This window comes from Apaloderma vittatum, unplaced genomic scaffold (assembly GCF_000703405.1).
Source record: "Apaloderma vittatum isolate BGI_N311 unplaced genomic scaffold, ASM70340v1 scaffold43421, whole genome shotgun sequence".
Lineage (NCBI taxonomy): Eukaryota > Metazoa > Chordata > Aves > Trogoniformes > Trogonidae > Apaloderma > Apaloderma vittatum.
In genome coordinates this window covers 1-25,956 of record NW_009700460.1, presented here as the reverse complement: position 1 = coordinate 25,956, position 25,956 = coordinate 1, and the positions used below count along the sequence as shown (strand labels likewise).

The 25,956-nt window shown below is 39.4% G+C and overlaps 1 protein-coding gene across 1 annotated transcript; it reads right to left on the bottom strand.

Annotated features, from left to right (window-relative positions):
* Positions 1 to 3,000: 3,000 nt before the first annotated feature.
* On the bottom strand, positions 3,001 to 25,785 carry SLC26A4 (solute carrier family 26 (anion exchanger), member 4; the record flags this gene model as incomplete). Its single annotated transcript, XM_009878748.1, is given in 20 exon segments — positions 3,001 to 3,024; positions 4,582 to 4,665; positions 5,815 to 5,960; positions 6,273 to 6,327; positions 7,805 to 8,035; positions 9,817 to 9,912; positions 10,012 to 10,104; positions 10,434 to 10,503; positions 11,815 to 11,921; positions 13,328 to 13,423; positions 13,627 to 13,704; positions 14,453 to 14,566; positions 16,966 to 17,113; positions 18,035 to 18,117; positions 18,227 to 18,379; positions 20,923 to 21,087; positions 21,573 to 21,763; positions 23,327 to 23,437; positions 25,582 to 25,626; positions 25,629 to 25,785. Coding segments are annotated over 20 exon segments (2,247 nt in total), but the record flags the coding sequence as incomplete, so codon positions are not given.
* Positions 25,786 to 25,956: the final 171 nt, after the last annotated feature.

The following is a 25,956-nucleotide window of genomic DNA, read 5'->3' as shown; positions in this document are numbered from 1 at the left end:
TAATATGCTTTTTTCCCCCATAATTCACAAAGAGTTTAAAAATAAAAAAACACAACCAAAACCAAACACACAGGTGCACAAAACATGTTTTGAGAATGCATATTTTATTCTTCTAGTTAATGGATACAATTACTTTTAAAATGCAGCTTTTTAAAAAGTAAAAAACTTCCCAATTTAATACCTGACATGCAAAGACAGAATAGTAACACTCAAAATGCATACAAAAATATCACTTCTTCATTCTACTGGAAAGAGATAAGCGCACTGGGTTGCATTACTTACAAATGTTTGAATTAGTACAAAATTGTAGAGAATTTTTGCTTCATTGCAAAATCCATTATTTTGGTATCCTTCATTTTGATGGATACATAGAAAATTAAGCAGCACATACCCTCTGACCCACTGAGAAAGGTATTTGAATGCCTTCTGCACGTTGCCTCTTACCGTTCTGTGTAAATGTAGGCTTTGTGTGAAATGCTATTTTTCAGGAAAAGTGGGAATTTTTTTTGTGCCAGTTAAATTAAAAACAAACACAAAGGTGCCTGGAAGAAATACTCAGGCCAAGAATAAGTGCATTACATCACATTTTATCACAGTTAATTCCAGCTGGAATGTCATATTTGGGAAGGAGACTGAAGACTTCAATATTTAATTGCTTTTTGTAAATACCTGTATGGACAAGAACTGGAGAAGGTTCAAAAGGTAATGTAAGCCCACATCTCTGACAAGTAAGATTCTACACTCATTCTACACAGTGCAAGTATTCTCTTGAGTTAAAAAAAAAATCCACTATCATTTTCTATGCCATCTTTTCCATAGTATGTGTTGTGCATATAAAGAATTAGCTGAAAGCTCACTCATCAGTCCCAGGTAGAATGTTTTACTTCTGCTTTTTACATAAAATGTACATCCGTCTTAAAAAAGCAGTACAGCTTCTGAAAAAAGTGTTACTGGCCTCGTCCTTCTGTTCCTGGCCTTGTGCACTGGCAGCAGAGGTTTATGTTCAGGTTAATGTAAGCTGCAGCCACGGCCCGATGGGAAAGTTCTGTCGGTAACACTGGCAAAAATGCCAACCTCCGGCATCAGGCTGGTGAACGAATGGAAAGGGGGAGAATGAGGACAGGTCACGTGAGAGGCATGAATTGCCAAATCACAGCCCGAGCCCGAGCATTAGTGTCAGTAAAATTAGTATTTCCACCTTGGGAGGTGCATGTCAGCCTGGTTTGCCACTTAAACCCCTGCCTTGCTCTCAGCGTACGGAGATGCCAACGGGACACACAAATAGCCCGTGTCAGTTTGTAAATACAAACCACCGGTTTTTGCTGGCTTGGGCTGGAACATCAGTAACATCTGCGTTCAGCCTGTATGGCATCTGAAGTGAGAAACTTCACTGGCTGTCATGAGGACTGAAGGTTTTGCCTTAACTAGAGAACAAGCACATCAGCCTGGTGCTGCTGCCTACTATGTAAGAAACTGTCCAGCTTACTGAAGGTTACAGATTTTTTTCACTGATTTTGATGGAGTTCACTCAGGTCCTTAGGACAGAATAATGTATTTTGTGCTTGGCTTTTCACCTGAGATTTTCTGCTAACATTACTTGCAGCAAAAATACCTCTGCAGTGTAATACAGGAAAATTTCACTGGTGTAATCAATTAAGACTTAAACTTGTGAACATACTGAAGCTTATTAGCCCCCATTGAGAAACTTAAAGGGGTTTTATACTTGGACATTTCTTATACTTTTGTTATTATCTGTTCCCTCACCATGCAGGGGTGTTTTTTCCATTTAAAGAAATTAACGTAGTGCTAAAACAATTAAGGTAGCAGTCTGTTTTCCATCAAAACACACTTCTTCTTTAGGAAGAGTAAAAACGTTGATTTCCTGCATATCTATTTTATATAGTTCCAAAGTAAGAATTAAAGTTTTGCAGGTCAAATCCTTTATGTTTTGTAAATTATTGCACTTTTGCATTATGGACTCTCAAATGTAAAAGAACAGCAGCAGTTTGATGCAGAATATTAAAAGAAAAATTATGCTATATAAAAATATAACTGTTCATTAAACTAAATAAATTCCTATATTCCATTTAAAAAACCCAACAAACCTCTATACTAGGTCAAGTTCTGACTTTCTTACTTCCACTCAGTAGCAGCCTGTTCTACAGATCCATTAAGTACTTGGGGACGAAGGTATTTTGTTAATCTCATTTATGTTATGCTCTGCTTTTTGATGAAAGATACGTAACCTAGGCAAAAGGCTCTTCTGTATATACCTCGTTTTAAGGGCAATCATTAATAGTAGCACATGATTTGCTACAATGGGATTAGTACAAAACTAAAGAACCCATACCCAAAGGTGTTTTCTATCGAAACTTAGCCTAAAGTTTTATAGAAGTTCAGTGCAGTTTTCTCTTCACGTGAATATTTCACCTGGCACCCATTTCAGTTATCTAACAATGTGCAGCAATTTAAGGCATTGCTTGGAAAAAACGATCCAGATACATTTTTCAAGACCTGTCAGCATGCCTGCTCACACTAAATTTCTAAAATTGCAAAGCCTTAGCTAGCTAGAACTCCTGCCCTCTCGCTAGGCACGGTACAAGTACAGAACAAAAGGATGGTCAGCCAAACATTTTGGCCTCTTCAGCTCCCCTGGGCAGATCACGAAGCAGCTTTTCGTCCTGTATGTGCTGATGAAACGGTGTAACGCACCTTCTGCCTCACTAGTCCCAGAAGCGAGTAGATCTTTTGTAACAGTCTTCTTATTTATTTTTTATCAATATAATCATATTGGAAAGTGCTTGCTGAATCAAGATCCAGATTTCCGGGATAACACTAGCTAAAATTTGGAGATTTCTAGAGATCCATATCATTCAGACAAACAATCAGGGTTTGTTATTCAAGTGCAAAGATTGGTTTCATTGCAGAAAATGCTTATATAGTACCGGTGCGTAAATATTGCAGTGAGTTCACAGGTAAGACACTACCAGCAGTCCATCTTCATGAAGCAAGTCTCCGCATAGCCTAGTGAAATGATTTGCAAAAGGAGGAGAGAAACAGGCCATGGTTAGGAAAAATAAAATGTTGGTGTGTGTGTCCAGTAAAAACTACCAAGTTCAACTTGGTCTCAGTGAAAATACAAAGAAGATAACTGTTCGAGGTGGTGTCCCTCTGACTTGCATTGCACAATTCAGTCAGGAAGCCACAGGTCTGAAGGTTGCTGGCGCTCACCTTCAAAATGTGGCTGTAGAGGACAGAAACCTCTCAAAACACTGTTTGACCTTGGATCAGCAGTTTTGTGTCTGACTTCTTGCTTAATAATATAAGTATTTAAGCAATCTCATGAATAGAAATCGAAATTCAAATCTTTTTGGCCTGCCATTCCCACATGCTTCTGTTACAGAATCTAGCGGCTTTTCTAGCTGTTTTAATCCTGTATTCCTTTCTGCACTGTGACTTACAGAGGAGCGGAAAGTGCTTCTTCCCATATTAGTTATAAAGAATAGTATCTGCAATATTCATACCAACCAAAAAAGGAGAGGGTGAATCATGAGCACCACGTATCACAATCTACTTACCAAGCCCTGATGAAGTTTGAGAGGCTTTTGCTTAGGGTTTTGGTTTCTCCTCTCACCAAGCTGCCTTCCAAGCTGCCCTTACCTCTTCCTTCACTCTATATTAGAAACTACAATGCAGGGTGATGCTGAGAGCCTCCACCCAGCCTCAACCTCCCTTCTGACTTCTCTCCAGGGACTTCTACGTCCCCACGTGCAGAGCAGCTGTGCTGCGGCATTTTGCTCAAACATGACCAGGAGAAGGGTCACAGCATCCCTGCTTGAGCAGAGGCCAAGGACACGGCACTACCCCATTTTAGACAGGGTATTAAGAAGAGTGTTCCAACTACTACCATTATAGGAGGGACACATAACAACAGTGTCTTTACCTGCGAGGAGTGTTATAATACTTTCAAGGTGATGATGCATCACTAGTTTAATTAATCTCAGACAATAAAAAAGCATTTAGCCCAATCTCCTGTTCTCCGAATAAGTGACCTGTGTGCTGCACCGTTATTTAAGCAGTAAGTGCAACTTTCTTGTCTGGCAGTGTTCTGTAAATACAAAATACCCTAGTATTGCTTTAATGGACTTGTGTTGCTGCATGTTACATTCAGAATGCTCCTTTGCTGCAGCCTCCTGTAAAACGTTCAGATTGTGCAGAAGTTGTTCAAAGGAGGAATGAAGGGAACTGACAGTAATTTTGGACTTGGGTGCCTTGAGCCTTACTAAGTCTTCTCCTAGGCACCTAACTCATGCCTGTGTAAGGTGAAAGTAGTCCTAAAGCAACAGACATCAGGAGGTGCGTGTGCACATACAATCTCCTACATCTCCAAAAGACCCTGACTTCCTCCACTAAGTACTGACATCCAGGTGCCCAAGGAGGGGATTTATTTATGGAGAAGGAAAAGGTTGAGGGCTCAGTTCACTCACCCTACTCTCACAGCATGACTCAATGTTACAGGCAAAGGAATAAAGCCAGCAGTATTCTGTAAGTAATAGACACATTCAGTTCTAAAGTGCGTACCTCTTCCTGAACATCAAGTTCATCATCAGGACGGCTTGTTTCTGTGAATTCTATGGGTTCTTTAGACTCCTGCATGAGTGAAATCTTGGTAGAAAGAAATTAAGAAACACAATGAGTTACACATTGTCTGTATCATCGAACTTGATTTATTACTCTCAAGGTCCTTAATATAACTTCTGCAACTGACAAGACTCCGTTGTTTACTGTTCCTTGACAAAGCTGTTGCTTTAGTTCATCTGAGATAAACTTAACACGTCAGAAAGCTTTTGGTCCCGCTTCTCCTTATATGACAAGTTATGGCTTTATAAAAATAGTAAAAGCAGAATCGTTTTCTTAAGTGCTGTATGCTTTGTCAAAATGTTAATCTCTACTACAAGACAGGACAAAACTTCTACATCCTGGATAGCAAGCAAAAATTACAAAAAAAATAAGGGCTCCATCCTAGTTATTTAACAGTAACACTCAATTACTCTTTATTCATAACACTCTTAATAGTGATTGCTATGGAAGGAATTGTGGTGAAAAGATAGGAGAACAGTATAAGGCCATTTTCCTGATATATGCCCACATCTTTAAACAATACAGAGTGTTCTGGCTACCTCAAAACCCACAGAATACAAATAGCAAATGCACAGAGAAGGGCAACAAGAACGAACACAAGTGTGGAACAGTTTCCATGCATGCTGACACCAAGCAGAATGGGACTCCTCAGCTTTTATCAGAAGTATATGAAATTATTAATAGTGTGGGGAAAGAGAGCAGGGAATGATTATTCATTGCAGATAACAGTTCAAAAATCCAACAGGATCAAAACACACTTAAAATTACAGGACCCATCATCACAGCATAGTGTCAAGCTGAAACCTCTTGACGCATCGAAGAAGACTCCATCTGTGACAATTAAATATAATGGTCCAAATGCAGCCTCCAGCTGAGGAAGTTCTTAAGCTGCCAGTTGTCAGAAACTAGAAAGTGTGTTTTAGGATGAATTTTTTTCCATGTGTCCTGTTTCTCCTATTCTTCTCACTAACAAGATCCTGGGGTCAACAGATCGTTCATTTGATCTGGCAAAATATTTATGCACTACAGAAGCTGTTCAATATACTAGACTATCACTCAGTTTGTACCACAGCTCTATGTTTAGTTTTTGAACGTGCCATGCTGTAATGGAAATGGCAAGAATTAATGCTAGATGACAGAACGAAGGAAGAAAGTACTACTGGATATCGTTACCTTCTCAAAAATGGGATCCTGGTTGTCACTGTATGTCATTTGATTCCTTATGTAGAGCACAGCATCATGGACAGTCAAGAAGAATATGTCTTTTCTGACAATATCATCAAAGAAAGCAGTCCGCTCCAGTTGAGATATAAGGTTGTCTGAATAAAAGAAAGTCATAACAGGTTAATATGATTTGAAGTAATTTGAGAAATAAATGTTGAAATACATGGTTGCAACTATCAGAAACCAAACATACAGCAAAATCAATCAATCAAGCTCTGTCTTGACTTTTACTTTCCATATTTCCTTTAAACCCCACCACTCTTTGTGTCCCACTGCAGCCCATCATGTTTATTAGGTGATTATTCACATTTTTATTTGACCAAATGCTCCCACAGACACACCTAGAGATCCCTTTATCCTCATTTTATTCTTTGCATGAGTGGTAGTAGAAATATTTGAATGTTTACCTTGATATGAAGCAAAGTATACTCTCACATCAATTCTCTCAAACTCTCTAATTATCTAAAAAAATAAAAGTTTGCAACAAGGACATAAATAAAGTCTGCAAGGAGAAAGTGCATATCTGTATATATGTCTATATATGTAATGCATAGGCATACACACACACACACTTCATTTGTTTCTGAGTGTCTTCATTCCAAATTTTATGTTTTGTTTACTCATCAGAAATAAGGAATTGCTACACTTTGCTATACGTAAAGATCCAGTAGTTAAGCATCCGGTTGGCGAAGTGGCCTATCTCCAGCTACGTAAACAGAACTATCAATTTTACCCATACATATGTTCATGCCTATTAAGATTCTCACTCAATTCTCACAGTATGAATTATCACGTCTCTTCAAAGAGAACCACATGTGATATGACAAAATCTTTCAGTGGCACATGTAGATTTTTTTACATAGATTTTTTCCTCATGCAGGGTACCAGATGGACCCGTTCTCAGATGAAAAAGCTGCATATGGGAAGAGTCGTGTGCGAACCCCATCTCTCTTTTGTGTCAGGAAGCCAGAACTGAATTGAAACTAGGCAGACAGCTGAAGCGAGGCTCATGGCGTTCTCGTATTTCAGTTAGTTAAACAGTGGGAGACTGGAATCTACTCCTGGCTCCCTGGTAGCAGGCAAGATTCTTAGGACAGGATTTTCAGAGGTGATTGCTCATTCCATTCTCTTCTGTTCATTGATAAACTAGAGTCTTGGTAATCTAAGATGTGGTTTATAAATTACTTAAGAAGTCCCAAATGCAAAATGAAGTTAGTGAAAGCAGCAATCTGAACATACGAAGTATCATAAAAGACTGAAAACCAAACATACGCTCTTGTGACGGGGCACCATAAAATAATGGAAATACTTGGCCTTAATCTCTTCACCTCATTTCCCTCTCCCTAAACTAGAAATATTATCTCCTTAGTACATAGCATGATGTCTGAAGATAAATTAATTAATGTTGATGAAGCACTCTGATAGCGCCACAGAAAACCCTATAAAAAAAATAAATCATTCTTCCTCTGTAATTTAAATAATATGGGATGAATAAAATAAACTTGTGGCTAAAAACTGAAAGGATGGTAAGACAAAATTTTTACTACCTCTGTGTTGAGTAAGCATCATCCTGTGCCCAGATTAAAGCAGGAGGCATATGGAAAGAAAATATATAACTAAAGTATTTCATAACATACACGTACAAGGGGACCACATCTCATTTTTCAGTTCTAATTTTAGAGTACTTGACCATGCAACCATCATATTGTTCTTTTAATGCATTTTTTTATTTTTTCCCCACCTAAAATACGCACACTCCAATATTCTGCCAATATTCTACCAATATTCCAATATTCTATTCTTGCTGTATAAATTTTAAAGGTGTTTTTCAACAACAGACTTTTAAAAACTCAGAAATCAACTTCAGCCAACAGCTCTTGATTTACATACTACTGACTAGTTTCATTTTCATGGAACACCAGAAAAAAAAAGTCCTTACCGTTTTTATGGATCTCACAGCTACAATATCCAAGAAGGTTACTGCTCCAAAATCAAGAATGAGACTGTGGATGGGCACCTTGGGGATGTTTACTTTGACTGGGAGCTCTGAATTCCAGTCCACCTGGATCTCTACTTCTTTGGTGGGAACTTGAAGATCTTCAGTGTCTTCAGGTTCCTCGTCAGTCTCAAAAGCTTCATTACTAATACCAGGCTCACTGATGATGCCATTCTAACATGGAGATAATATATGGAATATAACATTTAATCATGGAGAATTTTGGAGTTACAAGAAATACTTCCCTCTGATAACTTTAATGTCAGGAGTTAACAAGACTGATACTTGTGACGAGTATGCCCTCCCTGCTCCCGATGCCTGGTAACATAGCTCCCATAACTAACACCATTTTGTAAGGCAAGCAGCCATTCTCTGTGACTGAGCAGGTCACATATTTGTTCCCTTTCCCCTCATTCTCAGGCCTCGAGGGTCCTGTGAACCAAGCAGGCACGCCAAACAGATTTTTAATTCCCCTCCCTGTCATTCTCGAGATTCCTGGGTTCCACGCTGATTACTCCCTTCCTTGCCTCCTTGAAGGTGCCAGGCACCCAGCCAACCAGGTGGCTCATGGAACAGGGAACAGTAACGGTGCACAGAATGCCATCCGAAGATCAAGCAGTTACAAGTCCTAAGTGGAGAACTTGGACAAGAACTGCTGCTGGACAGCGCGACCTGTGACCCCCTACCCTGACTCAGTGGTCACTGTTGTTTGCTTCCTCTGGACTAGGTGAGTGACTTGTCTTCTTTTATATGATTTTTGATTATGATTATTATATATGTACAGCGAATCATATATTAAGATCTGACCCAATCTGCAGAGGGTCCAGGTGGTTAAAACCCATAAATTAAGTTCGGGTCTAGGCGATTAGAAATTATAAGTCAAGTTGTATTATGCTACTTATAAATTGCACTACATTGATTCTGTTCCTAGAAATCCTGTGCCATTCTAAGCACAAAATCCATGCTATACTCATAATAAAGTCCTGTTATGAAAAATAAAACTTTAGTTCTAACTAGAGTTTAGTGCCATCACCATTCTGCCAAGGATCTCTAGGAGAATCTGTGTGTCCCCTTAGTGTTGGGTAACAATATGGCATTCAAGAATTTAAAGAAAAACAAGATAAGAGCCCATAATTACCTCCTCCTCTGTGCAGTGTATTTCATTTCCTCTTTTTTTCTTTTTTAAAAGAGCATCTTCCTGCAAAAAGGCCACTATCTAGAAAAATAAATACCTCAGAGCTACTTCCTCCCTCAATAGCTTTATTACTAGGAGATACTTAAGACCGGTATTTTCAGCTTTGATTTAGATTTGCTCTATATGGTAAAATGACTAGGTCAAGAACTGGAATGTCACCTAACTGAGCATTTAACTGCATCGTAAACTGTAACATACACAGGAAATACTGCATCCTGCACTGAGAGCAGTAACGGGAAACCCCTTTCTAACTTCTAGCTGTGGAGATTTAAGAGGTTGCCTGTACCTGCCCGCTCCTGTAAGCACATACTTATTGAACTGAACATTCCATGGTCAGAGGAACACACACTGCTTTCTTTAAAGAGGATGTGGGAGGCTACATCCAGCAGCCACCTGGCACAGCTGCCCTGTGCGCAGGAAGGTGGATGACAGGAGCACGTACACATGAAGGAGCCAGCACTTTCACTGCACAGAGACAATCTGAAGTGGCGAGGGCAGACATAGGATCAGGGAATCTCTTGCTTCCGCTCCTGTTAACGCTATGAATGTCGCAGCTGCCTGAACCTGTGGGGTCTTTGGCAATAGGTGTACTGCTCTGCCAAGTCACCTGCCGGTCCCAGACTTCCTACCACAGTAGGAAGTCATGCTTTTCCAACTTTATTTTAAAGATGAGTACCAAGGAACTCAAAATTAAGGCTAAAGTAATAAGCTCTAACAGCAATCCTTTGAGAAATAAACAGAAAAAAAGAAATGGGTTTACCTTAGTAGCTTTTAATTTCCCCTTCTTGATTAGCTTTTGTATCTTCCTCAGTGCTTTGAGTCTTTTATTATATACCTTGACTGCATCAAATCCAACCTACAGAAAATCGAAATTATTTAATTTTACCTAGATATAATTCTGCGGAAATCTCAAAGACAGTTTAAAAAGCATCCAAAACCATCACATATCACTTACTGTGGATTTCAGGCTGCTTTTCAGTCCATCAATATTAGCATAAAAAATGGGACTTGAAAACTTGAGAATCTTCACACCTTCTGGTTCTATAACCTGTTGCCAAAGAATATAAGGTTAAGCAACAACAACCATATTTTGGCTAAAAAGAAGCAGTTTAACTGTTTCAACAGTTCAACTATGCATCTAATTCACAAAAAAATGGTGTATCTTTGCTGATAGTTAAGGAGATGCAGTTTTTAGAAGCTTACAGCCCAAGCATACAACATGGAACAATCATCTGGATCAAGATGAAGAACTTAATGCTGAAACTTGTTATCTTTGAGAACACCCCTTCCAAATTCAAGTCATCCACAATATGTAAGGCATAGCTTTGTCTTACATTGGCTTGTAGGCTGAAGGGAAACAAGTCAGCAATGACTTACATTTTTGTAGTCCTTGACCTTCTTGTAGATATCTGTGCCAGGAATGTTTCCAAAGCCACCCCACGAAGGACTAACAGAAACCAAAAGAAGGTAAAAGAAGGTAAACATCATGCTTGCACATTTGAAGAACTGAAGGGATTGCTGCCTATAATTGTCATAGACTCTTGTAGTCTGCTCTTTTCTGCCAAACTAAGAGCCTCATTGCAAAAATACTCAATCTGTTTTGTGTCGCTGTGCAAGAGTCTTTTTCCAATTTGTAGTGTCCTTTTTTTAAAGTCAAGGCATTTTGGTCTCAGCCTTCCTGCTGCACCATTTTTATGTAGAGCTAAATTAATAACTTGTTCCGTTTGTTTCCCAAATGAGAAAAATGTTTTAAAAGCAGATTAGTTTGGCTTGAATGAAAAAACAATTTTTGACTGAAAATTGATCCTTTTTTTTCATTTCAGATCAACTAAAGCAGTACAATTACGTTCTTTCCAGATTACTTAAAACTTTTTGTTCAACCCTTTTAATTTTTATTTCAATCAGTAACGACCCCAAATATCTTGCAGTATATCTTTGTAACAGTCAAAGCAGATTGTTTTTAAGTTTTAAAGTTCCACCTCCCTTTTATATTTTGATTTCACGAATCTGAATTGAATTTGGAGATGTTTTTTGAGGATCTCAAATTCCATTTTGTAGAATCTACTATTCTGACAGTGCAACTATCCTTGGGTATTGGTAGTAACAATATGCTCTGGACTCCAGGCTGAAAGAAAGGAATTATGTTGTATTTGCAGAGAAATAATCACTAAAACGTAACAGGGTGGCCAAAGAAGATTCTGCAAAGCCACATTTTCTAACCATTCCACTACCATATGCTCTTTGAGCAGCAACAAATCAGCCGCAAGCATGTAATTTTGTCTTATTTTCATGCTTTCTCTTCCTCTCCTTTCACAGGCATACGTTCAGTATTGTGTAAGCAATAAGTGAAAAGGTTATTGGCACATACAACACACTGTAGTAGTATTACACGCTCAGAGCCGCTATAATGATCAATTAATTACAGAAGCCATTCATACATCTTTTTATATTTGACCTGGAATATTCCTGTCCCTTTCCAGAACTCAGCTATGTGGGTGCATAAATAACTTATGGCTAAGTACCACCAGAGTACCTAACATGATATAGATTAAATACTGATAAAATAATGCAGCTTCTCTTTTGTCAGTATAATTAAATGATAGCACACAAACACTGCTTTGTTCTAAAGAGCAGATTTTTTTCCATTTCAAAACTTTTGTAAACACAAGCAGATTTTCTGCCACAAATCGTCTTGCTTTTCAGCATATTGTCTTCCTTTCTCATGGTATAACACTATTTTTGATGCTGTGTTACTTACAACTGAACTCTCAGCACAACTGTCAGCAGTCCAAACAAAAGGCCAGCAAGTAATCCCAAATCGAGTCCCAGAATGATGGATGCTACACATGTAAAAATCCAGATCATCTGGAGAGGAAATAACAAAGGTAAAGTCTCTTAATTATAACCAGACTAAACAATGTGAGTAGAAGAAGATCATAGCACGCCGACAGCTGACTTTGATAAAAAAATCTTCCTCCAAGATGCTTCTATGCATCACGATCTTACTAGGTATAGATAGCTTTTTAGGAAGTAAGTTTGGGGTTTTTTAACAGAAGAGGATTCAAGGATTCAGTTACTCTGGTGAAATTAAAGGGGATGCACTGTTAACACTGTTGCATTTTCTTCTTTCTGATGGTGGCAGTCTTTGTAAATCTTTCTTTAGAATTTGGGAAGAATTTATTTTCCCAAGATGTAAAACACTGTAAGATGCCCCACTTGCAGATACAGAGAGGGAAGAGGATTCCTCAGTGATGTCTGAGAAGCAGAATAATTCTGAAGAGGATATTTCATATGAACAGGTTGCTGGCACTCTCTGAAATCTCCACTGATTATTCAGGCAGAACAGTTGAAGTGGGCTCCTCAGTTCCGCTCTACATCACTGCCGAGGCAGAACACCCATGGACTCAATCATACAGAAAGCTGAGTGCCTGCACTTCTCACTGAAGTCAGGGGGTCTTTTCCTTATACAGAGGACTAGTAAATGATTGACCAAAAATTTTCAGATCTACTTAAGGCAGGTAGTGCCCAGTGCACACATTGTAAAATCTATGCATAGTAAGGACTGCATGGAGAAAATATTTTCCATGCAATCTTCTCCTGTCCTAACAGCCACACTGAAGGTGTATTCCACAGAAAATACAGTGTGAGATGTGAGCAAGTACCCTGAGATATGGTTTTCGTTGTTTGTAAGAAAAGTCTGTTCATCTATCCCTTAGTGTGCCAAACAAACACACATTCTACCTTAGATTAGTCTTGCCACAACAAGAAAACGTGTTTCCTGTGGACCGCCTGAGATTACTCAGGCAACTGGGATGCTAAAGCGGCAACAGCATAAATATGTGCACATGAATTAAGAAAACGTCAACTTTTCTGACCTGTTCTGACCCGTTTAAACTGTGCAAAAGATAAAAGCAGAATGGTGAAGGTAGCAACAGGCCATCTTTATTCTGATTTTCAAGCCACCTCCACACAAGATTGCTGTAAACTATAATAATTGCTGTGAAGGAGTCATCACTACACAGGAGCAACCCAACTGCCCTTACAATGGGGTATAGAAAATAAAGAAAATAAGCAGAATACTATGTAAAACTCTCAACTGGAGATTTTTTAACTGGCACTTGCATTTTGAGGACTCACATAAAAGTTTTCTGATGTTAACTCTTAACAAATTCTGTTTACGTGGTAGTTAAGAGAAACTTGAATGGCAGTAAAAGATAAGAAGAAAACCAGACAAAAACATGCAGGAGAAGAGAAGAAAATAGTTTACTTACAGCATCCACTTTATTCTGTTTCCACAGACGGGGAACATCAAACACTTGCATGAACATCCCTTTCAAGTTAGCTATGACTACAGCTGCCAACACCGACTGCAAAGAAAAATTATGACAAAGTGTTATTTGGAAGCAAAGATACATATTAAGATAGTGCTTCACATCATACATTACAAACCAGAGCCTTGTCTGGTACCAGTCACTATAGTTTAAACAAGGCTATTAGTCCTGCCCATCAAAGCTGAGCAAATGCATCGGATTGGTGCTGGTGGCTGTGCTGCAGAGGACAAGTACAGTACCTTTTGTAAGGGTTCTAGTAATTTCCCCAGGGCAACAATGGAAATCAGAACAATCCCAGCTGAGATTATACCAGCAACCTGTGAAGAACAGAGGGTTTACAGGAAATGAATTTATTAGGGCTCTTTCTTATGTTTCCAGGATTACAAAGAGAAACGTATGAGCAGCTGCACGTTACATTTCTTTAGGAACAAGGAGACCTGCCAAAATGCTATTGTGTTTAGGCATACGTGGACAATCATTACACGCTTCACCTAACACAGAAGGAATTCAATTAAGCAGGTAGCATAAACAACTGCACACAAGGTAGTAGCTCTTGGAGGGGTTACCTTGCGTAGAAAGGAACAGAGCCTGTGTGTCAGCTGGAAAAGGGGCTGCTGGGCAACCTGTAGTTCTCCACTGCTAAAAACTGCAGAGCTGCAGTTGTGTAAAACAGAACAGCTTACTCAGAAAGATGGCACATAGTCAGGTGATGAATGGCAAGTGGCAGGGCAGCTCAGGCCAGCACATGGGAGCTTAAATAGGCAGGTGTGAGAGGATTTCCTTCCTCAGCCCGTATTCCTACTGTGACAAACTCAGTCCCTTAATTGGGAATGAATTTCTGGGGAACTCGGCTTGAAAGATTTCTGACCCTTAATGTAACTCATGCTATGTAAAACTTGATTGCCCTCTTCTGGCAGAGCTACAAAAACTACCAGAGCACAAGCTGCTAGCTGAGCTTGCTAGCAATGCCATCATTTTAGGACTATTTTCATCCTATTGTGAAAGCAGTGCCCTGGACAAGATTAAATTTACCCTAGCATGGTTCTAATAAGAAGAGGGCATTACCTGAGTCTTTCCACCAGTACTTTCTTGGACTGCAGTCCGTGAAAGAGCAGTAGTTGCAACAAAGCAAGAAAAGGCACCTGAAAAAATGTTGCTGATCCCAAAGGCAATAAATTCCTGAAAGATAGTTGGGTGATGCTGTAAATACAGATTCCTGAAGACAGTTTTGCAGTGGAGAATGACAATAGCTGCTGCAGTAGTTTATAAAGTAGGTAGCACAATAATACTGGGAAGATGGATTAGTAATAGCTGTTAGAAGTTTACACAAGTTCCTCTTGTGCCAGTAGAACTATACACTGAAGTTGGTGTACTCTCCCTGGCATGGACATACTCATCTGAGTATAAAGACATTTAAAGCTTATCTCTGTCAATGCTGTCAAACCTTATATTCTTAACAGTTACACTGGTATAATCACATCAAGAAATGGGACTAGTATAAATTTAACTCCCAAGTATCACCAGCTAAACAAATAATTTTCATCAGTACAACAGCCTGAGTTTAGACGAGCCTCTAATTAATGCAAAACGTTGTATTATTAGTAGAACTAATCAGGGGCTATACAATAAAACCCAGTTTCACTGAAAACTTCTAGTTTGTTGAGCCAGAAGTTTTTCACGATGAACATCCCAATGAACTCACGCTAAGGCCCAGACAGAGTTCTCAAAGATTTGCCCCAGGGTCACAGATGCTGGCACCTACTGATGCTGGTTGTTCTGCTCAAGTGACAAGGACCCGGGGAGCTTTATGTCCTGGGATCTGGGCCATTCCTCTGCTGGGAAATGAGGCGTTTGGGAGCAACCCCATATAATACACAGAAACATTGTTTTCACCAAGGTGACGTAGTCACAAGAGTTTTTCACTCACTGCAAATTTTTAAAAGCATAATGTAAGATTTGATTTTGACTCTCTCCCTTCTTTTCTCCAGAATGAAATTTCCTGTAAGCTTTTCATTCAGCTCCAACTACAAGAGCAGGATTTTGAAGCCATGTTCTTTAACGGAACAGACCTAGATGATTCATGTCTATTCCTGCACTAACAGCTGTGCTCTCCAAGAAAATGATGGAAATACATTTCCTAGTGTTGTTGGGCCTTAATAATCTATGAAGCAAAATAAACATTGGCAGATAATAGTAATGACCCATCCTGCAAAATTATTTTACTACCTGCTTTTATGATGTTATTTTAATTTTTCCAGCTCAAGTAAACTATCTGCCCATCATTCATGGCTGCATTTAACCTTTGCTATCTGTAAAATTCATAGCATATTATTGGGAGGAAGGCACCTGGCTTTTATAGACAGTAGTTCTACTACCACAATATTTAATTAGCATCTCTGAAGCACACTAGTGCTGGCAGAACAGCATATTCAAAAAAAGAACAGCATAAATGACACTTCCAGGAATATGTACTGTTCATTCAGATTTATTAAACTAAAAGTTGATGCATTTTAGGCAATTTTATATCAAAGCGTTAACAGATATGAACTCTGTGTATTGTAAAATGACCAGCATGTTCAGAAGTATAATTTTGTTATGTATTGCACACCAGTGTTTCCAAAATGAAACTTCATATAACCCATCAGTACTAAAATAGAGGACTCACTAAATAAAGCACTCAGCTTATCTACTTATTGTAGTAAGTGTGCTTTCTCCTATGTTCAAAGGATAAAATTTAACACTAGCACAGATGCAGGACAAGGCGGCTTTCTAGCATTTTTCTTCCATGCCCATGGGCAAACCACATAAACCCCAGGGAAGACAGTGAACAACCTCAGAAATCCTCTAAGAGCTTGTCAATGCACAGCTCGTGTAAGAACATTCTAGCTGTGTGCCTTTAGACACCAATGGTTAAAACAATCCATTTGGTGCAGACTGTTAGTCAAGTATGTTCATACACTGGTAGGCACCGACTTCTACGAAGCTGCAGGACTTAGCTATGCCGTTACAAGTATATTTATATTGACCTAACTGGTGTCATTCTGAGAGGTACAGTAATTTACGCTGTAGGAATAAAACCATGCCGTAACTGAAAAGTTCAACTTATACAATCCCTGCACGTAGACTAAGCCAAAATAAAGCCGTCCGGAGCCGCATCTTAGCTTGATATTGGCCTTCCCCCTCCACTCCAGTAACACATCTCAAAATATGCTTTACAGGTAGAAATGGCAAGCAGGTTGCTAAAGCTGGCCATGTCAACATCACCTATACAGTGCTTAGCTTTAATTGCTTTTTCAGAGCTATTGCATTCACTGAGGAATACAGAAGGAATTAACAAGTACGAAAAGCCCGTACTGAAGACAAAGCACATCTGGCTCATCTCTATGTTGTAAATCTGTGAGGTAATATATGGCCATTTCAGCTATTTCTTTTCAATAGTTGAAAGAATTTCTCCTGTCAGACTTCAACATTAGCCTGAAAAATGTGCACGAAGGATATTTCTTTCATTTGGCTACATAAGTCAACACGAAACAGAACTTAAATTCACCATGCTTATGAACTTTTTTGGTTATACATACCTGGTTTCCATCAATAGCATAGTCATACTTGGTTGCATACACTTTTCCCACAGATACGGCAATAGCGTAAGCAACAATTGCAATGGAAAAGGAGGCTGCTATCATCTGGGAAAACAAGCTGACATCTGGAGGTTCAGGAGGCAAAAATCTAGCATTTAGAAAATATGTTAGTGTTATCAACTTTGACCAAATTCTGTTCTTACTAGAATAGTCAAGGAGTTTGAGGCAGAGGCATACAGATTGCTTATAATATGACGTGTAATGTTTCAAGTTAATAAAAAGGTGGAAACAGCCCACTGACATACAGAACACGCTTATCTAGCTCACCATAGCCCAAATCCTGTTGCTATTAGTCAGCAACAAAGCTTCCATTGTTCTCAGCCTGACTGAGATTTGGCCTTATGATACCAAAGTGAAAAAGTACATTTTTTTAAGCATTGAATAAAGGATGTATTGAATAGTATGCTCAATTACATAAATATGTTAATGGCACTTCATACTATTGTTAACATACTTCTTCAGAAGATCTCAAAAACATTTTATCCCCTACTGTGTTTCCACAAATTTTAATTAATCAAGCCCTGAATACCAAATGGAATGTGAAGGTTACTACTGTGAAGTGCTCTGAATATTTCAAGTGAAAGTCTACCAGTGGAACCCTGAACATCCGTGCTCCTACAACTACAGAAGTGACAAGACTGACTGGGATAACAACTGTGGCCTGAATATGAACCACAGTGGGATAACTCAGCTCTACAGAAATTAAATCCATGTAGAATTTAATTATTAAAAGTCCTTTAGTATTTTTTCTTACATTATCCATAGTCATATATTTACTTCATGAGGCAAGTAGATGTCCCTAAGCCCATTTTCCTGATGGAGAAAAGCTAGGCAACATATTTAGGTGTCACAACTGACAAAGCCAGAAGTAAACCGCGGAAAATCTCCAGCTCTGAGTTCTAAACTCAGGCTGCAGCTCTGAATATCTTCTTTATCTATTTTCTCTTACTACTGTCCTTTTGTAACCAATTAAAATAATACCTATTTCCCAGAAAGCAAAGACACTCACCCACTTGGAATGCTCTTTACAATGCCTGCATTGTACTTTTTTTCCAAATCAGCAGCATATGAAATGCCAGTGGCTATTATTGTCTGTAATAAAATAAAACAATGGTTTTAATACCTTAAGAGTTCTTGCCTTCCTGTAGCTAGCCCCATGTATTTTATCTGTTATCAGTTTTTATTATGCTCCTTTGCTTACCAAAATAACTTCTATCGGTATAGGTATAGGTATCTTGTGTTTGAACCGATCATTTATTTCTTTAACTACAACGCAGACAAAAATGGTGAGGAGTCCAGCAATAAGATCCGCAATGTTGGTGGTACCAATTTTTTCAAATGTTTCAATAAGAGTCTGAAAAATAAAACTGACAACATAAAACATGCCCATGTCCACACACTCATGAGAAGATCCAGATGCATGAGGTTTTGGAGAAGGCCAAGTTACTTCTTTGTTGAGGCCTGGAGGAGCCTGAGGATAACGTACTATCGAGGTGCTAGAGAATTAGTGAATGAATTTAGTGGTGAATTTAACTGAAAAAGTGTAACTGCAAGAATTTTCCACACAGACGGCTTCTGCTTCCCAATTTCGGAAATTAATACTAAGTAAGAAGAGCCAAACCCCTACCTGTATTTTATCTTTACCTCGTCTTGGAGCAAGGAAGCAAAGATCTATAGCTTCTCCACTTTGTTCACACAGCAAGGGAGATCCTCATTTTTCCATTCAAAAGACAGCTAGCAGACCCGTGGGCAAAACTGTGGTTCACTACATGCCCGGTACGTACGGGCTGCGGATTACGTGCTTCCTGCTTCCACTGGTAATATCCAGCGAATGAGTATGAACATGTGGGTCCCATCAGGCTGTGGAGAATCTTTTGCTTGAGAAAAGCAGTCGCTAAACCTCACTTTACGGTACATTGACCCTCCTCCCAGCAGAGTTCAGTCCCAGGCCGGAGGATTCTCACAACTGGGCTGCAACAGGGAGCTCCCTTCTCTACCCTTGCTACGCTCTTGCTTGGTCCTACTGTTTATTACAAATGAGTGTGCAGAGAAAACATGAGAGGCTGATTCCAGGAAAGCTACAAATACACCTCTGTCCTCCTCCTAGGCATCAGGGTAATTCTCACTTGCAGCCTGTCTCCAAGAAAATTTAAATATTCCAAGCAGATTGAAGTAGCTTTACAGAACAATCCAGTGGAAGAGAAGTTAGAAACAGATTTATTGCATCCTGGTTAGCTCCCCAAATACTGAGCTGTCAGCTTCAAGGCAAGGGGAGGGTTGCAGCAGCAGTATCGCTACTGTCGTTCTGGGAAAACTTGCGTCTGAAATAAAATATCTACGCACTTAATCAGATAATGTATTTTAATCTAAAGAAGAAGCTTTCCTGAAATACTGAACCAGATGCCTTTCTTCCGGTGACTGAAGCCATTTCTTGCCTGTTGTGCTGCTTACACCATGGATCCCATTCTTACTGACTGTCTCTCGCACTGCCCCACTTCACCGGGGAACAGTTACTTCCTCACTTTCAGTTGTGGATTCTGCTAATGTCGGATGCTTAGTGTTGCAGTTTGTTAAACACCACTTCTGGGGCAAGTCCAAAACTTGCTAAAGCCGACACAGCAAGTCACTGGTTGAGCAGACCAGAAATCACAATTGCTTTGCTCTACATACATCTGCAAACACATTGACTTGGCTCACCTGCAAGAATACAGAAGCTGTGAGCTTTAACCTGAAAAGTCAGCATTCCACTCGAGCATGCAGGAGCTGGAAGAACCATGTAATTCCTTTTCAAAAAATACTTTTTAATAAATGTACCACCCTTCAATAAATATAAAAAATAGAGCTAGAAAATCTTGCTGCATTAATGAGTCCATCACCCTGACAGATCTGCTCTAAGGTCTATTAGACAGGACTTTGTCTAATCTAATTTTCCTGAAAAGGCCCATAACATACTTTTTTTTTATTTCAAATAGTCTACTAGATTTTTTTACTAAATTTTACCTTGCTGTTATAGTTATGTTCATCCTGTTATTGCTAATCTAGATGTCTAACGTATTTTTGAGAGTCTGGTTGTCTAAACTGACATCTGTAAATACATATTTTTGTCTAGAACAGCCTCCTTTAGAAATCTGTTATCTCAATGTAAAGTGCTATGGAAGAGCTAAAATACTATGAACCTGAGTAGTTTCATGCAGAAGTCAGTGACAAAACTCTCAATAATTTTCCTAGGAAAGGAGACTATTCCATAATATGAGACCTCCAGGAATTCAGTATTTATGTAATTTGTCCAAGACAGTTTTCTGTTTGATCATTTTTCTCCAAGATCAACAAAGGGAGTTGTGACAGCAACATTTAGCCTCACCTTAGCTAACCTGGAGGTACCTGGCCGCAGGGTGGGAATCCACATCCTTCTTTAGGCATTCACAAGTACAGCTACAGCGTGGAATAAAGAACAATGCCCTTTACCAGAATGACCTGCAAGAGGCTCGGGACTGCTCAGCTTTGAGAGATGATCCAACAGTGTTAAGAAATGAGAAAACATACTTCCAAATAAGCTGGAAAGCAAGGGATGGGACGGAAAGTTGTCTCCAGAAGTGCCACCCTAGAGAAGAAAAACTATTTTGCTGGACATTTAAATTTTATGTGAAAAACTGCTCTGCCTGAAAAATACTTCACGATAGCAATTAGACTTTCTATCTGGGAACACCAATAGCAGCTACTTAAGAGCCCCACAGCTATAAATGAACAGCTATAGACCTTAATGAGAGTGAGAACTAAATGAATCGCCCTATGCTTACCACTCTATATATGAAACATTCCTGTATGAAATGGAAGAAGGTAAACAGTTATATAAAAATTCTAGCATAAATCCACAACAGATTAGAAGGGCATACTTACATATATTATGGAAAGGACACCATTATAGTTTTTAGTTGAAACATTTAGGACTATTTTCAATTGTGACACAAGCACTTGGAAAGCGGCTGCAGTTGTGAATCCCCCAACTAGTGGATCTGCAAGGTACCTCACAATGAAACCAATCTGAAGGACTCCAAATATTACCTGAAAAAGTCATGAAGAATAACAGCTTGCTGAACAAAAAGGTACACTTTGATTTGGTGATCCCTTATGTTTTGTTCTTTTCTCTTTGTAGTTACAGGGTCTTAGGAGCATCTTCCCCCACTGCAGCCTAGCTGTAGCTTAGTATCATACCATCCAAGGAAACAAAGGAGACCTGAAGAAGTGTGTAAAAGGATGCTCCAGGATATGTACCATTAGTGCTTATTTTCATGCAGGTCTCTCGGTCTGCAATCGCAGGGCTATTCTTCTGCTGTCTGTGCTCCCAGTAAGGCTGCCATAGACTCTGCCCAAGATAATAAGAATAATCCTCCCCCAAATCTCTTCAGAGTTTGAGATGACTTTCCTTCAGTTTTGTGGTTTACTACAGGAAAATGTCTTAACTGCCCTAGGAGCTGTTTCCATTGTGTATGTTTTCCCATTAAAATTAAAGCAGTATCAATCTCGTGCCTTCAAGCCAACTATTTTACCTGTAAAATTCCAACCAGAAATGTGAGGGTACTAGCAATCAGCACTCTCTGCGCATCTCTGGATTCCGTGTCTATCAGTGTGCCAGTACCATTACTCCCTGTAGCATTACCGGCCTCTATGAGAAAATTATCATCAGGGGCCATGCTCAATACCACCGATCCCACCATCAAACTGACTACAGGGAACGGGCCTGTAATGACAAACAGAAACACTGAAGTTTAATATACATCCAAAAGAAGCATTTGTCAGACTAGACAAGCAAACTCTAAATCAGGAAATCCATTTCACACTTTAACTGAGGCACATTAGTACTATTAAGGTGCCAGGAGCCACAGGCACGGCAGACATGACACAAAGATACGATTCCTTCCTTAAATAACTTACGCTCTACACACAAGTGCAGTTTCACACTTTGCTTAAGCCAATTCAGGGCTGTACGAAGGTCAAAAGGGGCAGGAATCATCTCCCTTGTATCAGCATGACAACTAGACAAAAGAGAGCACTGATCCATCTGAAAGCAACATTTTTATTTATTTATTTATTTTTCCATGGTTATTTTTCAGCTGATCCAGACTGCCATACAGCTGCATGGTTAGGAATGACAACACCACGGTGGTGGCAGGAACATGCACCAACAGGTAGGACCACGTCTTTTGGCAGTAGTGTAATATTACATTGGCTAAAGATGACTGAAACTATAATTTGGGCAAGATATAGAGAGAGTAAGTGATCATTGTGTAAGTAACACACCATCCAAAATAATCACATTTGTTACAGCTATTTACTAAAATTATGCAGAAAAGGAAAATGTCACGAAATGTCTTAAAGAAGGGTAAGTTAATTTTACAGATACCTTAGATGGTACCTCATGTATAAGAGTATTGGAGAAAGCATAAAAAGGAGTGTTTGATAATGTAGGAAACAGAAATATCAGCACAAGTAGAAGTGAAAACTCAGACCTGAATAGCAAACGTGAGCTGATTAGTAGGGTAGGAAGAGGATGACAAAGTGGAGAGAACATACAGAAGTATTTTATGCAGCAGAGAAGAAGGGTGATGAAAAAAAGGTAATATCATGCCAAAGCTTTGGGAAGGGAAAACAATCTATTCTTAGTAGATATGAACGAGGAAAGACTGTATTTTTTGAGAATGAAGAAGAAATTCCAGTAATCAAGCTGTAATGTGAACTTAAAATGTGAAAACTGACAGGAAATACACGCCATATTTTAAAGGAATTACTCAGAAAGAATCAACAAGGTTTACCCATAGCCTTGATGGGAGGACCTAGAGCGAGGCTGGAGTGGACTCACAGGTTCTGGGTCTCTGCGACAGGCAAGAAGATGATATTGTCCATAGTGATCAAAAAGGATGCAGCAAGGAAGGCTTGTAGAGAAGACTAGAAGAGCTCTGTTTTAGCCATCTTGAGCTTTAGTCGACAGACAACACGTCTGTTCACACTGCCTACTGAGGCCTTGACCTTGTAACTCCTTGCATAGAGTGCAGCCAAAGATGAGATTTAAACTTCAGCATAAATGCAAGCCAAAAGCATGCACGGGCACAATGGAAGTTAGCTATTGTGCACAATTGCCCGTACAGAGAAGAAATAAGCCTTAAGTCCCCTAAACCCACCGATATTAATATTCGGAACCAATGTGGTTCAGGAACTAGTTATCTTGTATGAAATATGAATGTCCACAGTAAGGATTAATATTTTGCAATAGATAATTCACTGTAACTTGAACACACGCAGTTACCAACTGAGATGTGCTTTGATGTTCCCAGGAAGAAGTATGTCAGGATGGGAAAAAAGGCAGAATAGAGACCATATCCAACAGGAACTGCAACCAGCAAAGCATACGCCAAACCTGAAATGATAGATCATCAAAATGTCACATTCAAAATCTCCAACAAACTACTATGTTGTCTAGAATAGCCTTCACAAAAGATTTACTCTTTTGGCCAGGCACAATTCCGAATGTATTTTGTCTGTGAAGTTGCAGGCACGTATGTGAGTATCAATGACTGTAAATGATTGCATATCCCAAACCTGGATGAGAAAGTACTGAAAGATGTTCTTGTATTTGTAGAAGGTAGCACAAAATATAGGCTCAGATGTGAAGTTTAAGTGGGGGAACATCATTGCAAGATGGAATGAGAGAAAAGAAGGATTGAGAGAAAAGAGGGATATGTCAAGTGTTCTAGTTATAGAAAGAAATTTCAAGCATAGACTCTGAATTACTGCACTACAAATACGCTTCAGTCTCTTCAGCTCTTCTGAAAATCATACCATTATTTTTCAGTACCAGCTTATAAACTCAAAAACCAAATCACACAAATCTGAGAGTTCTGATCCTTAGCATCATCTTCCTTTGTTCCTTTCATTCAAGCTGTCAAACCAACAAACAATGAAGAAAAATAAAAAGTTGCCTCCAGTGCCATATTCTCGTTAGCTCCCACTGCAGGATGTAATATTCTCCTTCAAAGATCCCACCAAAAAATGCATCAGCTCAGAACAATTGAACTCCTGGTCATACTGCTGTGACTGATGGGAGGACTGCAAGCAACAGACACAGCGGCTGGGAGTTAGGGACTATGGGGACTCCAGGGTACCCAAAGTATCTTTTTTTGGCAAATGTTTTGGCCAACTTTCCCTGTACTACATGATCTAGAAATTTGGAATACATATTTTTAAAATTACATCTAGATTTAGATTTACGCCATTTTTTTTCCTAATACATAGGTGGGAGACCAAACAGTGTATTTCAAATATCAGTTTTACAAGAGGAATCTAATTGTGAGAAAATCATGCCTCATTGAAAAAAAAATAAATGAGGAGGTTACAGTAAGAGCATAATATATGTTAAAAGCCATATGAAAAGTCCATCTAGAGCGGTCCAGGCAGATGAGTCCTGTAACTGTGGCACTACCTTGAACAGAGATCTTCCAGCTCTGAGATACTTTCTCCAGAGCAGTGGATAAATCACTTTGTTATTCCTTCAGGTCATCCTCCGCCTGCGGCAGAGGTTTGCAATGCTTTTTTTTCTGCTGATCTGCGCCTCCCTAGCACGCTCCAAGGGAACAGGCAGCAGGGAATACTTCTGGCTAATTAGGAGTGGGTAAACTGCTTTCTTTGTTCCCATCAGGAATCTTTGCCCCCTTGTGCAAACACTTCATTTCCATTGAGGGAAACCGTGCGGCTGACGCAGCTAACTTAATCTCTCCCAGTCCTGAAAATTGTGAAAATAGTGTAACACTACTACTGATATTAAAGAAACGAATATGCTGGAACATGTCAGGGTTATAGCTAGTTTTGTCTTTCAAAGCAGACCTTATCAGCTGTCTCAACCAGACTAGTTCTGCCCTTTAAGTCTTCCTTACTAGCTTATTTTAATTTATTTCTGCGATTGTTCTATCTGATCATCTACTGAATGCTTTCCTAACAAATGGAATAAGAAAAGATGGAAAACACAATATTGCAAGCTATGGACTGCATATATCCATCATGTTTGTCAATTTTTTTAATGTGAACATGCCACCACCTCCTTGGAGGTTGTTTTCTGCAGATACCCAAATAATCTCACGGGCCACATTTTAAAGGAGAGTAGGTATCAAGTTTGCATTATATTGAGGCAATAAGTAGTTTTGTAGGCACCGCAGGAGACCTATAGGCTCAAATAACCAAGAAAGAGAAATAAGACCACATGAACTGTCTGATCTATTTAAATACCTATTTTAAATATCAGAATGAATGCTCTTTGAGTAAATGCTTGGGAATAAAGTTAAATACATCTTGACAGCATATCAAAAGAAATTTAAATCTTCTAGCCAAGTGGAGGAAGAAAACTGAATAAATTAAACCCATCAATTATTTATTGAAAAATAGTACCTAATATCTAGTATTAAATAACAAGCTTAGATTTGTAATTCCACCTGTGTAACATTCCTGTGAGTGGCCGGTTCCCTTACAGAAGCGCCCTCGAGAACGGAGGGCCAATGTGTCTGGCTTTACCTTGCAGGGTGGCGACGAGGCCGGTGCTGACCCCTGAGATGATATGACCAGCCACTCTTTCACCCGGTAGTTGGGGAGCCATTCTAGGATGGGCAGAAAGGTCTTGGCAATCTGAAAGACCCTTTTTCTTGAACACCTGGGAGAAAACAAGTGATAAACATACCCCCATGGGGCTGCGGCTGGAAAGCCCCCAACGACCCTGACCTGACAGAAAGCCAGAGAGATGCACATTTTAAGAGGCAAAGATTGGCACCGGCGTGTCTCCCAGGCAGGGGCACGCACTGGTGTCAGAAGTGCTGTCTCCTGGGAGAATCACAGAGCGGCTTCAGTTTGACAGGACCTATAGATCACCCAGTTCCAACCCCCTGCCATGGG